Source organism: Leuciscus leuciscus (assembly GCF_965113295.1).
Source record: "Leuciscus leuciscus genome assembly, chromosome: 17".
In the NCBI taxonomy this organism is placed as follows: domain Eukaryota; kingdom Metazoa; phylum Chordata; class Actinopteri; order Cypriniformes; family Leuciscidae; genus Leuciscus; species Leuciscus leuciscus.
The window spans coordinates 17,151,653-17,164,328 of record NC_138741.1 but is presented as its reverse complement, the minus strand read 5'-3'; the positions used below and the strand labels follow the sequence as shown (position 1 = coordinate 17,164,328).

Genomic DNA, 12,676 nt, shown 5'->3' with positions numbered 1-12,676 from the left:
AAGGTCCAGTCAATCTCTCAAAGTAGTTTTAAAAATGTAATTTCTTATGATTATATTGGAAATAATGTTTGAATATCAACTAATTTGTTTTTGATTTCTAGACATCAGGTGTCAGGGGCTTCCACAGACGCCCTGGAAAGGTATTGCAAAACTGAACTGATCTATACAAAATTGATCATAAATTATAATATTTATAGTACTATATTTATTTAGTAGGTATTTTAGTACAACTAATTTATTGCTACTTTCCAGTTCATTATCCGCTCGTACAGTGCTTCAATTAAGCAAGAAGAAACCATGTAACTCATTTATGGAGAGTGTTTAAATATTCTTGCTTGCAGATTGTTATATACCAACAACCTCATTTTGGAGGAGAGGCATACGAGGTGTTCAGAGACGTAGAGGATGCCACCTCTCTGACACTTTCTCCACTCATCTCCGTAAAGGTCGTCAGAGGATGGTAGGAACAATCACTTCCTCCTGTTAAGAATGTGACAAATCTCGTGACACTTTAAAATGCAAGTTTGCTAATGTTTCCTGTTTTGTCCTGTTAGCTGGCTGCTGTATGAAAAGCCAGGCTTCCAGGGCCGATCCATCGCACTGGAGGAGGGGTCAGTTGACTTAGCAAATGAGTGGGCAGAGACAGAGCCCAGTGGGGAGATGGGGCCAGACAGCCTGCCACTCCCAACTACACCCATGGTCATTGGCTCCATTAGACTTGCCTTAAGGGTAAATCTAAAATCATGAGTCACATGCATCAACACTTGACCTCAGTACTCTTATTAATCAGTACAATTACCCAAAGAATCTCTTAAAAAAAAGGTATAATATGCATTGAAAAATGCAAATGAAGCACTGACGTGCGTCCTTTGATCTTTGATTTGCATTGATATTTTCCTCTCAGGACTACAGCACACCAAAAATAGACCTGTTCACAGAGCTGAATGGGATGGGCCGAATGTCTTCATTCTGCGATGACACCATAGAAACCTGTTCATTTGGTATTCCTCAGAGTACTGGGTCCATTAAGGTCCACAGTGGGGTGTAAGTGAGCTTCTGATCTTAAATAAATGCCTGCTTATATGGGATTCCTATGTTTACAAAGGCTGCATTTAAAAATACATTAAAAAAAGTCATATTGTGAAATTTTACACAATTATTGTGAAGTTTTCAATTTCCATATATTTTAAAGCTGAATTTTCCGCAACCTTTACTCCAGTCACATGATTTTTCAGAAATAATTATAATATGCTATATATCAAATTATATATCAAAATTTTGATCTCTCAAAGCTAAAATTAGAGATGAAGGACACAAGCTTCATATTTGGCCTCGCTCCATGATCAAGTGGAAAGTTTTGAGGTTAAAGCATGTGACCGATGATTGGCGTAGTGAGACTTTTCGAGAGAAAGAGACTGTGTGTCTGAATGGAATGTTGCTTTCTTGTCGTTGCGTGTTGGTTGGAGATGACATTTTCAAAATATTTTTTTATGCATTGGCATGTTTGTTCTTTTCCAAAGCTTCAAAAGGCATGTTTTTAATTTACAAAATGAAAGTTATCTTTTACCAGGTACCACAATACTTAAAACTATAAAAAAAAAACTGTTAGATCGATTCTTACTGAAGTTGTATGTTTGTAGATGGCTGGTCTTTAGTGACCCAGGTTTCCAGGGTATTTTGGCTGTTTTGGAGGAAGGAGTATATCCCTGCCCTCAGGACTGGGGTTTTCCCACCCCATTTGTCGGATCACTGCGGCCCTTGAAAATGGTAATTACCACCACTCACTTTCACACACTTATTTTATCTTTATCATTAATAAACAAGATATATGAACAGAGATTTGAATAAAATTGTTACTTATGATTTTCACAGGGTGAAATTAAGGTGGAAAATCCCAATGAAGTTAAGGTGAGCTGTACATGTTAAATCTCATTGAACACTGATTGTGCCAATAGGTGTAGTTCACTGAGAAAATTGTAATGACTAAAGACTCATTTTGCACATTTATTTGGTGAAAGACTTTCTGTACAGCCTGGAATTAAAGGTACCTGTTGATGCAGGTAGTCTGGACCAGACTGAGCGTGCCCAGATGTGGGATTTGTGTTATTTGCTTTCTCAGCCCTTGCCAGCATTTGTTTTTTTTGTTTTTTTTCTGAGCCGTGAAAGAGCAGCAGCATTGTGTCTGACTTTGAAACTACAGTTAGATGCAGTAAAAACTTTGGCTGCACATGTATCTCACAGCAGAGGCGTGTGATCTCATAATGATTTAATTACATCTATATATTACTTATAAGAAGCAGTAAAAGGTTATGGCAGAGGATATGATGGACTAAGGAAGCCGGGTTAGTTTGCGTGAACTGTGCCTCTAAGGTTTCTGACATTCCTGAACTTATGTCTGGCTGGGCTCTGAGTGCTGTATACAGGCCTTGAGTCGTCTTTGCCAGAGCCTCACCACCTCTGGAGGAAGAATTCCCAAAATTCAGAATATTCTGCCTACAAATGTACGCACACACATAAACACACCCCAGTCAAACGTTGAACATGTCATGGATTTTGGTGTATGAAAATAAAGACCTCTAAGACCTCTGTAGCATTTCATTTGGTCATATTCTGGGATGTTGTGTTCAGGCCTGTTCACACAGGATGCGTTATTGCATCTGTCTGTGCTATTTAATTGTTTATCTGACTATAAAAGCTCTAAACAGATATCTTGAACTGCTTCAGCTTGCTTAAATTGTTCATGTTGCTTCATGTTTTTGACTGAAAATTATTTTGCAGGAAGCTGTAAAGTGTTTTTCTCTGTCTGAAATTAGGCAGTACTCTTTGAAAATCCAATGTTCCAAGGGGAGTACATAGAGATCGAAAGGGACATTTACAACTTTGATGAAGGAGAGGAAGAGGAGAAGAAAAATGAAGAAGAGGAGACTGAGAGTCCAGACAACACCCGGAGAAAGAGACTCTGTTCTGTCGGTTCATTGAAGATCCTGAGTGGCCTGTGAGTGTACTCCTTTTTTGACAGTGAGACTGACGTTGTAGGATTTGGTTTTGTTGGTCGCAGTTCTTGCTGGTTTATTGCCTTTAGCTGGCTCAGACAGTGATTCATGTTTTTTTTTCATACATAGCTGGGTAGGATACTCTGCTCCAGGATTCGAGGGGCACCAGTATCTTCTGGAGGAAGGAGAGTATGCAGACTTCACTGACTGGGGTGGACTGGACGACAGGCTCCAATCTATACGTCCTGTGTTAGCAGTATGTACACGGAGACCATTTCTGAAACAAAAGAGCTCAAGTTTAATATTAAATGAACAATTTACAGCATAACCTCCTCACATTAATAAACTATGTGAAGCCTTGTGTTTTTCTGACTTGCACTGATGTTTTCTTGAAATAAGGAGGTTGTAAGTAATTTCATGGTTTTGTGTCCTTCTGTAGGATTTCATTACTCCTCACGTGAGAATGTTCAGTGAGCGTGATTTCACTGAGAGAGGGATGAATGTGGACCTGCTGGAACCTGTCATCAACATGGAAGCCACTGGCTTTGGCATAAAGACACAATCAGTGGAAGTCCTCTCTGGAGTGTGAGTGTCTGTTTGTTCCTTTAGTTCCATCTATATCTAAACTCCCTCCTTCAGACATCACTCTCTCGTTTTCTTCCTTTCTTTCAAAACCTTAGTATGGCTGTAAATCTGTGAGTGAAATGTTTATTAGCTCTTATGGGCAACTGCTTACAGAGATGAAATCAGGAGTAGTTCAGTCAAAACTGATAATTCTTTCATTATTTAACTCAGTGTAACAGTCACCACTCACATTTTTAGAAGTCTTGGTTCTAATTCAGAGTCATTAACCAAACTAACAAACTTTAAGATGAATCAAAACATTACAAACTTTTGAAGCAAAAGATATTTGAGACTCAGACAAATATACACTAATGTTCAAAGGTTTGGGGTCAGTATGATTTTTTTTTCTTTTTTTTCTTCTTTTCTTCGGCAAGGATGCATTATATTAATAAAAAGTGACAGTAAAGACATTTATAATTTAAAAATGTTTTCTATAAGAAAAAAGTTCTTTTGAACTCTATTTATCAAAGAATCCTGAAAAAAAGTATCATGGTTTCCAAAAATTAATATTAAGCAGCACAACTGTTTTCAACCTTGATGATAATAAGAAATGTTTCTTGAGCATCAAATCAGCATATTAGAATAATTTATGAAGGATCACGTGGCACTGAAGAGTAATAAATGCAGAAAATTCAGCTTTGCCATCATAGGAACAAATTACATTTGAAAATATATAAAAAATAGAAAACAATTATTTTAACTTATAATAATATTTCACAATATTACTGTTTTTTCTATATTTTTGAAAAATACTTCTTTCAAAAGCATAAAATCTTACCAACCCCAAACTTTTGAACAGTAGTGTGTGTCTCTCTATATATTATTTTATGATTAATGGAGGATGATTTTGTCAGTTAATCCATCAACTAGCTCTGTAAGATCTATAAACTAGATCTAAAACGAATGTGTTAAAATGCAGCAGTCTTAATTCACTCTGTAACTCTGATAAATGGTATGTTACAAAGCTGTTTCATGGTTTAAGTTCATACCTGCTCTAGTGTTAATGAAAGGAGTGGCACATGAGTGTGAGGTGTCATATATCCTGAGGCAGACTCATACTCTAATTATCTTAAAAAAAATAAAACAATTTTTAGTCATGGTGTGGCAAACACACCCACACTCCCCCACGTCTCTCTCTTCTCTTGTTCACATTCGAACAGACACATAAAACTCAAGAACACACGTGTCACTGTAGCTCTGCATCATTGGCAAGGGTGTGATATGATATGATACTGAAATGAATAAATTATGAGATAAGTAAAACAATAGTGTTCATATTTTAACACTGAATCACAATGTCATTGTGTCTTTTTATGTATCTGTCACAAATATTTCTGTATATTTAAAGCCTGTGGTTTACTTTATAAGATTAGTAAGTGACATTTTGCCTACTGTCTGAGAACGATTCATTCAACTGTCCATATTTTCCTTATTGGATGTGAAATTTGTGGCAAATTGTGAGTTTTGTGGATGTCAATGTGGTCCATATTACAGATATCAGGGGCCTCATGTATATAAACTTTACGTAGCTTTCATCCTAAAAGTATGCTTGCGCACAAAAGCTAGATTTTTAGTTCAGCAGAACCTGCACAAAATTCCCTTTATAAAACCCAGTCAGCAGAAGATGCGTGTATGCATGTGCGTATATGCATCTCCACCCTGTTTCCTCCCCGAAATAACCATGTATGGAGCTTACGATGCCTAGTTTTACTATGCATATCCTTATCTGCATATCATTTCCGTATGCGTATTCCAATCCACGTTTAACCATGTTTAACAGTGTAAGACATTAAGAAAATATGCCATATCTGCCATCACATTACATTGCTAAAAATCATTTAGTATCCTTGTCTTGTTTTATAAAAAAAAAATCCGTAAAGCTAAATTATATAAAATACTTTTCAGACAAAGTTTTCAGAGAAGAGTTATTTTCATTCTTTTCCACTGGCTAAATAGTATTTTTAATTGGTTTAAACAAATCAAATTTATGCAATTTTGTTTATACAGTATATTTGTAATGGAAACAGATAGGCCCGTTTATTTTTTCAGTGTAAATACAATTGTCTGTCTCAGTGCGTCATAAAAAATAAAAATTTCTTACAGTTTCCTTCAAATTCTATCCTTCGAATACAATTGTATTTGCCTTCACACAACATCAACAGCACACCTCCGTGCAGCAGTGGTTGTACAGTATTGTCATCGGACCTTTTTAAACCGGCCAATGGAGCTTTCTACCACAAAACGAAAATATGCATCATTAATCATTGTACTCGCGAGAAATATTTTCTCAGAACATGAGTTCTGCAGTTTAGTTTAAAGAGGAATTATCATGCGCCTAGCACTCTTCGCTGTCATTAAAGAGTGCATACGCATGGTCTAGACTAGAGTGTGTGGACAGTGCGCACATATTTACTGTATATTTATTTTTTTATAAATCCTGATATATGCATAAAGAATTGCATACGCACATTTCAATGCCTTTTTTGTGCGTACGCAATGTTTTTGCATCAGGCCCCAGGTCTGGTGGGTTACAAAGTAAGCCTGTCATTGAAATTCTCTAACATCTGACTGAACAGGTGGATTGCATTCGAGAAGGAACACTTCTCAGGCGAGCTGTATGTTTTAGAGAAGGGTCTCTACGGCAGTCCAGAGGATTGGGGAGCACGCAACTTCAAGATCTTGTCTCTTCAGCATGTGGTTTTGGTAATCATTTTCTGCAATATCTGCCCTATTTGTTCAGTGTTACAGTTACATTGTTACTTAATAAAACCATGCTGGTGTTTGGATTCCCATGGCATCTTATATTTTATTTTTCTGTCTCAGAATCAGGCTGAAGGACTGTCCAGATATAAGGTGAGTTTAATGGACATGCACAAATTGTTATTGTTCCACATGGAATCTGCACACGCTATACATGTGAATCTGAATGAATTAATCAGATATGAATTAATTGGAGCTGACATTAAACTCTTATTGGCCATTGAAAAAATGATCAAATAAGAATATTTTTTAAATGAACATGCAGCAAGATGCTTCGTGAATGACAGGCATTGACATTCTGTGGAGTTCTGCGGACAGATTCCAGGCAGGCCTAATTTGAACTGTGTGAAGATCTTGTTATTCTAGTCCGCTAGATTTATTTTTAGTTTAGATTAAAAAGCAACTTTGAAGCATCATTAATGTGATGTTTTGATTAAACTCTCTGCCTCTTGTTGGTTCTCAGGTGCAGTTGTTCACTGAGCTGGGGTTCCAGGGAACAGTACAGGCCTTAGATGAAAGTGTGGCATTCCTGACAGAGGGCTTCCAGCCCATGTCCTGCAAGGTTTTGGCTGGGAGGTATGAACTCAGTTCAGTGCTATCAAAGAAATTCCATGAGGACTTTTCTCAAAATAATCAACAGGATAGGATAGTGTTTCAAAATAATGATACATTCTCTGTGCATGTCTGTGCTTGAAGCTGGGTGGTGTTCGACGGCCCACAGTTCACTGATAACATGTATGTACTGGAGGAAGGAGAATACCCCAATCCTGAGGCTATGGGTTTACTCAACTCAGATTGCAAAATCAGCTCTCTCCACAGTGTAGGACATGTGAGTACTGGAAAGATGACAGGAGTCCCTAGGCTTGTCAGATTAATATTCAATTTGGTCTGACTGAAAATGAGGCTGTGAGGATGTGCCAGGCAAGAAAATGTCACTTGCTCTATCAGACGAGGGCTGTCTTGCAACAACAAATGACTTTCATTGGTCATGTACATGTATTTTTGACCCTTGCCAACATTTAGATTTAAACATTAAACATTTATCTGGCTAAAAGAGATGTGAATTTGTTGTAATAACAAGAACAATGCTCTTGGAAACAATATCTACAATGAATTAAAAATAATAATAATTGCACCATATGCTATAGAAAAGTCTAATGTCAAAAACATATATAAAATATGTATCATGTTTGTCGTGAAGCAAAATGAAAATGTTGACAGGAAATATTTCTGTAGAATTTGTGATATAGTATAGTCAGTGTTTTGTTAACTGAAAGATCTAAATCCAGGTACACAACAGTACAACATATTCAATTCCAGGGACAGCCTTGTTTTCAGTCATGTCATATTAAATACAGTCTCACCACCTAATTTGACCAAGGTTTCTGTGACTAAATCATTGGATTTTTATTTAATAATAAACACGTTCTTTGTTTCTCTACCTCAGGAGTTTTCTATACCCTCCATCACACTCTTCTGTAAATCCGGCTTCAGAGGGCGTAAAATAGTTCTGACAGACGGCGTTTTGAACCTTCCTCTGGCTGGCATTGATGGGCGGGTCAACTCTCTATTGGTCAATGGAGGAATGTGAGTGGTTTCTGGCCCATTTGATTTCATTGTGGATGTAGAAAACCTAAGTTAGTGATATTTAGTCTCATTTATGATTAATTTGGATGTGAAAATAATGTAAAAGTAATTGATTTACCTTTGTTGTCAGCTGGGTGTTGTATGAATACAGCAACTTCCGTGGCCGTCAGGTCCTGCTCCATCCCAGTGAGATCGGTGATTGGCAGAAGTTCAGCGGCTGGGAGCAGATTGGCTCTCTTCGTCCATTAGTACAGGTATAAAACACCAGCACACCTCTACTAGAGATCATCTTATAGAGTTGGAGATGGCAAACTATGACCATCTAGTTGTTCAGACAACCCAACAAGTAATTTAGCACATTGCTAGTTCTCAGAAGCATCTCAAAGCATTATTACTTATGATTTGCTATGTTTGTGTTCAGACGCAGAGGGGTGTTGGATAGTTTTGCTCTTAGGCGTGAGAGTTAATAATTTGGGAACAGCACATATGAAGGCAGGGCAAACCGAACACATTTACAACGTGCACATACTCCAGTAAATCCAGAACAAGATCAGTAAACCTCATAATGGCTTAATAAAACATAGTTTAGTGAAGTTTATGAAAGAAGATTTAGTCAATCTTTATCAACAGTAGTTCTCCTGTAGCTAATTTAATCACTCAAACACAACCATGTATCTTCTGTCTTTCTCAATAGAAACGTGTTTATTTCCGGCTGCGTTGTGCAGAGACAGGGTGCTTGATGTCTCTGTCTGGACCCCTGGATGATATAAAGCTGCTCCGGGTTCAAGTGCTGGAGGAATCTGGTGGTCCAGAGCAGATTTGGGTCTATGAGAACGGACTACTGCGCTGCAAGGTACTCGAGACTTTGATCAACACTGTTCCACCTGAACTTGAGTACACGTGTGATCTCTGTTATGGCTCTGTTTATCGATCATGACCAGCATCTTTCTCTCTTGCTCTTCAGATGGTAGAGGACTGTTGTGTGGAGACGTCTGGAGGTGTGGTGATGGCAGGTTGCAGGTTGAATGTCTCACCTGAACCAGGCAAAGACAATCAGTTCTGGAGCATCACAGGAGACGGAATAATTCGCAACAACCTCAAGCCCGACCTTGTGCTGGAGGTCAAAGGTCAGTACTTGCAAATGCTTGAAAGAAGAAAGACAGAATGAAAAGAAATGAAACAGAAAGGTTGGAATGAAACAGAGAAACATTCACATGCACAAAGGGCGTGTGTGTTTGTGTATCTGTCAGTAATAAAACTGCACCCTCCACTGATGAGCTCATAATCTCTTACTGATGACACATTCATACCTGTGTGATATTTCTATTAGCAACTGTGCTCGATCTGCTTGGGCAACTACACTGACCCTCTCATACATACCACAACATCCTGTCAGAGGCAAAGAATCTGTGCAATCTAAATGCTTAAAATATTCCTAAAAGTATTATAGTAAAATATGAATATAATTAAAATACATGTATTGTTATAATATATAATAAAAAAGATATAATTCATAAAGTTTAAAAAGTTCTATGGTCAATGTGAGTTGCCTAGTATAAAGTCACTAAATTATTTCTTCGGCTAGAAATGTGTGCCATCTTTACTCTATCTAAAAAAAAAATTCATCCTTTTATCAGCCATCACAATTAATTAGAAAAGTCATTGATCAAAAATTTGTATGTATTTAAAGGGAACAATTTGTAAAATTATTTTTTACATGTAAAGCATAAGGAGATCAGGACCTCAAACAAGAAGTAAGATGAGGGTAAATTATTTATTTGGACTGAGACAGTAGTCTCTGATGAAAGATCACTGCTGTATGGCTCCTTTTGTTTGTCTGAATCCAGAATGAGGCTGTTTGTGATTCAAATTACTGTAACCTGAGCTCCACCCTAACTTCAGTCAGCTCAGCAGTAGCCGTGCTGCCATCTAGTGGTCACTTAATGTGGAACACGTTAAATCACTCATCAGTCTTGAATTAGCACATTAGCACTGAAATGGCCAAGGCAAAAGTATATATTATATATTCTCACACACACACACACACACACACACACACATACACAACACTTAGTTCTGGTTCTCGAATCTGATTGGCTGAGTACCTTATCCTGCCATTTCACAATTTGTATCACCTTGCATTTCTCACAGCAATAATGTAAATATAAAGCATCTATAAAATACACGTACACTACTGTTCAACAGTTTGTTTTAAAATACAATTTTCTATTATTGAATATATATATATATATATATATATATATATATATATATTAATATATATATATATTATTCCAGTAATGGCAACGCTGAATTTTCAGCAGACATTACTCCGGTCTTCAGTCACATGATCCTTTTGAAATCATTATAATATGCTGATTTGCTGCTCAAAAAAAACAGTTTCTTATTATCAATGTTGAAAACAGTTGTGCGGCTTAATATTTTTGTGTGTACTATAATAACTATGATATGTTTTTATCAGGATTTTTTTTAAAGTAAAGTTAGTACTTCTTGAAGTAAATCTTGAAGTATTTGACCTTCTTAATCTATTCTTCATCCAGGTGGCCAACAGTATGATAAAAACCAGGTGATTCTTAACACCTTTGATGAGCAGAAAAACAACCAGAGATGGACAGTGGAAATCCTTTAGTGCTTGAGTCACACAGAGACCAATTTTGTTACTCCTGATGTTCAGCAGAACCCCTAAAAGATCTGAGGCTGTTCTGAGTCTTCAGGATGATGGGAATCTTAACCCCCAAAAATTACTCTGACGAGTCTCTCTTACTGATGGATTGTTAACCCAAGATGAGAATGTGTTGGGGACTGAATCTTTTGAAATCATCCATCTACATTACGGTCTCTAAATGAGTGATGTGTCTTTGGACATTCAACGAAGTTCATCGACTACATCAAGGCCATTAAAAAGACCTGCCACAGTTTCACTGGATGCGTCTCAATCAGCTCCCTAGTTCAGTAGTCAGGGCACTGATCAGGGAGTCAGTCATTTTAAAAGCTGTTTCAATAGCAAAATCCTTACAGTGCACTGAAACGTTCGCTCCCTAAAACATCCCACAATGCATCATGAAAACCAGGGAGCATCGATGCTCACTAACAGAAGTTCTGAAGCGCAAAACATAAATCATGCGAGCCAACTCACTACACATAATGACACGAGATAGATGTTTTTAAAGATACAAACCATTATTTAATTATATTTCAGCATAAACTACATCGCTAGATAATGAACATAATTTAGCTAATGTTTGTAATCTACGGCTGAAATGGTGCACGTATATGTAACAAGCAAAGAATTTATAAGACTGTACTTTAAATAACATTAAAAAAGATATCAGATTAAGATATCAGTTCTGCTGTTGTTCATAAATACCATTAGTGATGTTGTACAATGAGGACGTTGTCATGTCACAGGCAATAGTTATTAATGTCCCAATGTGTAGTGAGCCAGGGTCCTTACTGTCTTTACCAGTGCCCGAATTTGTGTACACGATATACTGAGTCATGACCTCGGAAACTGAATGAGACGCACCCACTGTCTTTTGTGCTGGTACTTTTTAGTTGTTGACCCGGCAACACAAATAACTGACTTGCTTGCAATGCAATGATATTACCAAAGGGGGTGCAATAGCATTAAGATTTGTATGTAGCTGCACTTTAGGGGGCCTTGTTCATTTTTTTGTATTCGCAAAGAATCAAGGTGTGGCTAGTTAGTTTGACGCAGTTTACCCCTTGCTTAATGGGGCAAAAAGCTTCCTCCAATTCTTGAGTTGCTGTGTATTGACTAAATTATTTTTTGTAAGAATTACATAAATCGTAGATATGTCATCATAGTATATAGTAGATATTTTACTAGTGCCTTATTTTGTGAGGGATCTAAAATAGTTTTTTTGTTTGTTTGTTTGTTTTACATCTCAACTTTGTCACATCTCAGGATGTTCACTAGTAAAGGGCTTGTGCATGTTCATGTGCTATAAGCAGTCATGACATCATTTTCTTGCGGCTAGTGTGATTAACCACATTTAATGGTTCGAAACATCCTGGCTGCAGAACTCATCTCTCATGAGTAAAATTAGCACATTATAAATGACATACTTTCAAGGGCTCCTGCACCAGATGAGCCACTTTTGTTGAGAGGAATCAGAATACAAATGGATAGTTTTCTCCAGGTATTACAGACTTCACTTGAATGTAAGGCAACATTTATATGCCATTCAAAGTCACTGAATGTTTACTCACTCTATTTTACACTTGCTGTACAGTGGTTAACATGTGAGACTATTCTGCTAAATCAGCAAAAAGAAACAGAAAAAGAAAAAAAGAAACACCATTGCACATATTAGAAAATTATATAACATTTCCTTCTATTCATGCTGATCTGGCATCAGTTCAATCCTGTTCACATACTCACATTTATTGGAAAGGCAGCTGATCCTTGATCATCTGTTCTGCTCTGAGTATTTTCTGTCTCTCCATTTTCTTTTATAAAGTTTTTTGATAGTTGGTTTTGTGTGTGTACATTTTCTATATCTATGTTTAGTCATCTGTTTTAGCATTTTTATGTTCATGATTTCCAAAATATACTGTTACATATAGAATAAAACATTTGTATTGTTTGTTTGGCTTTTCAAATTGTTTATGAATAAGACAGCAATGTATATATTTGAAATAATGAACAAGAGACTTATTTTATATAT

General features: G+C 36.9%; 1 protein-coding gene across 2 annotated transcripts in view; it reads left to right on the top strand.

Moving 5' to 3' along the window:
* The window catches only part of crybg1a (crystallin beta-gamma domain containing 1a), a 46,529-nt gene extending 33,934 nt beyond the window's left edge, over positions 1 to 12,595 (top strand). For both annotated transcript variants that reach the window (XM_082143980.1, XM_082143981.1), the window contains 18 exons: positions 102 to 140; positions 342 to 460; positions 555 to 729; positions 905 to 1,044; positions 1,641 to 1,767; positions 1,873 to 1,908; positions 2,814 to 2,995; positions 3,123 to 3,249; positions 3,433 to 3,578; positions 6,194 to 6,320; positions 6,441 to 6,470; positions 6,841 to 6,953; positions 7,074 to 7,206; positions 7,825 to 7,964; positions 8,095 to 8,218; positions 8,659 to 8,817; positions 8,929 to 9,091; positions 10,526 to 12,595. In XM_082143980.1, coding sequence (XP_082000106.1) covers positions 102 to 140; positions 342 to 460; positions 555 to 729; positions 905 to 1,044; positions 1,641 to 1,767; positions 1,873 to 1,908; positions 2,814 to 2,995; positions 3,123 to 3,249; positions 3,433 to 3,578; positions 6,194 to 6,320; positions 6,441 to 6,470; positions 6,841 to 6,953; positions 7,074 to 7,206; positions 7,825 to 7,964; positions 8,095 to 8,218; positions 8,659 to 8,817; positions 8,929 to 9,091; positions 10,526 to 10,614 — 2,169 coding nt within the window. In that variant the 3' untranslated portion in view covers positions 10,615 to 12,595. The remainder of the gene's footprint in view (positions 1 to 101; positions 141 to 341; positions 461 to 554; positions 730 to 904; positions 1,045 to 1,640; positions 1,768 to 1,872; positions 1,909 to 2,813; positions 2,996 to 3,122; positions 3,250 to 3,432; positions 3,579 to 6,193; positions 6,321 to 6,440; positions 6,471 to 6,840; positions 6,954 to 7,073; positions 7,207 to 7,824; positions 7,965 to 8,094; positions 8,219 to 8,658; positions 8,818 to 8,928; positions 9,092 to 10,525) is intronic.
* Positions 12,596 to 12,676: the final 81 nt, after the last annotated feature.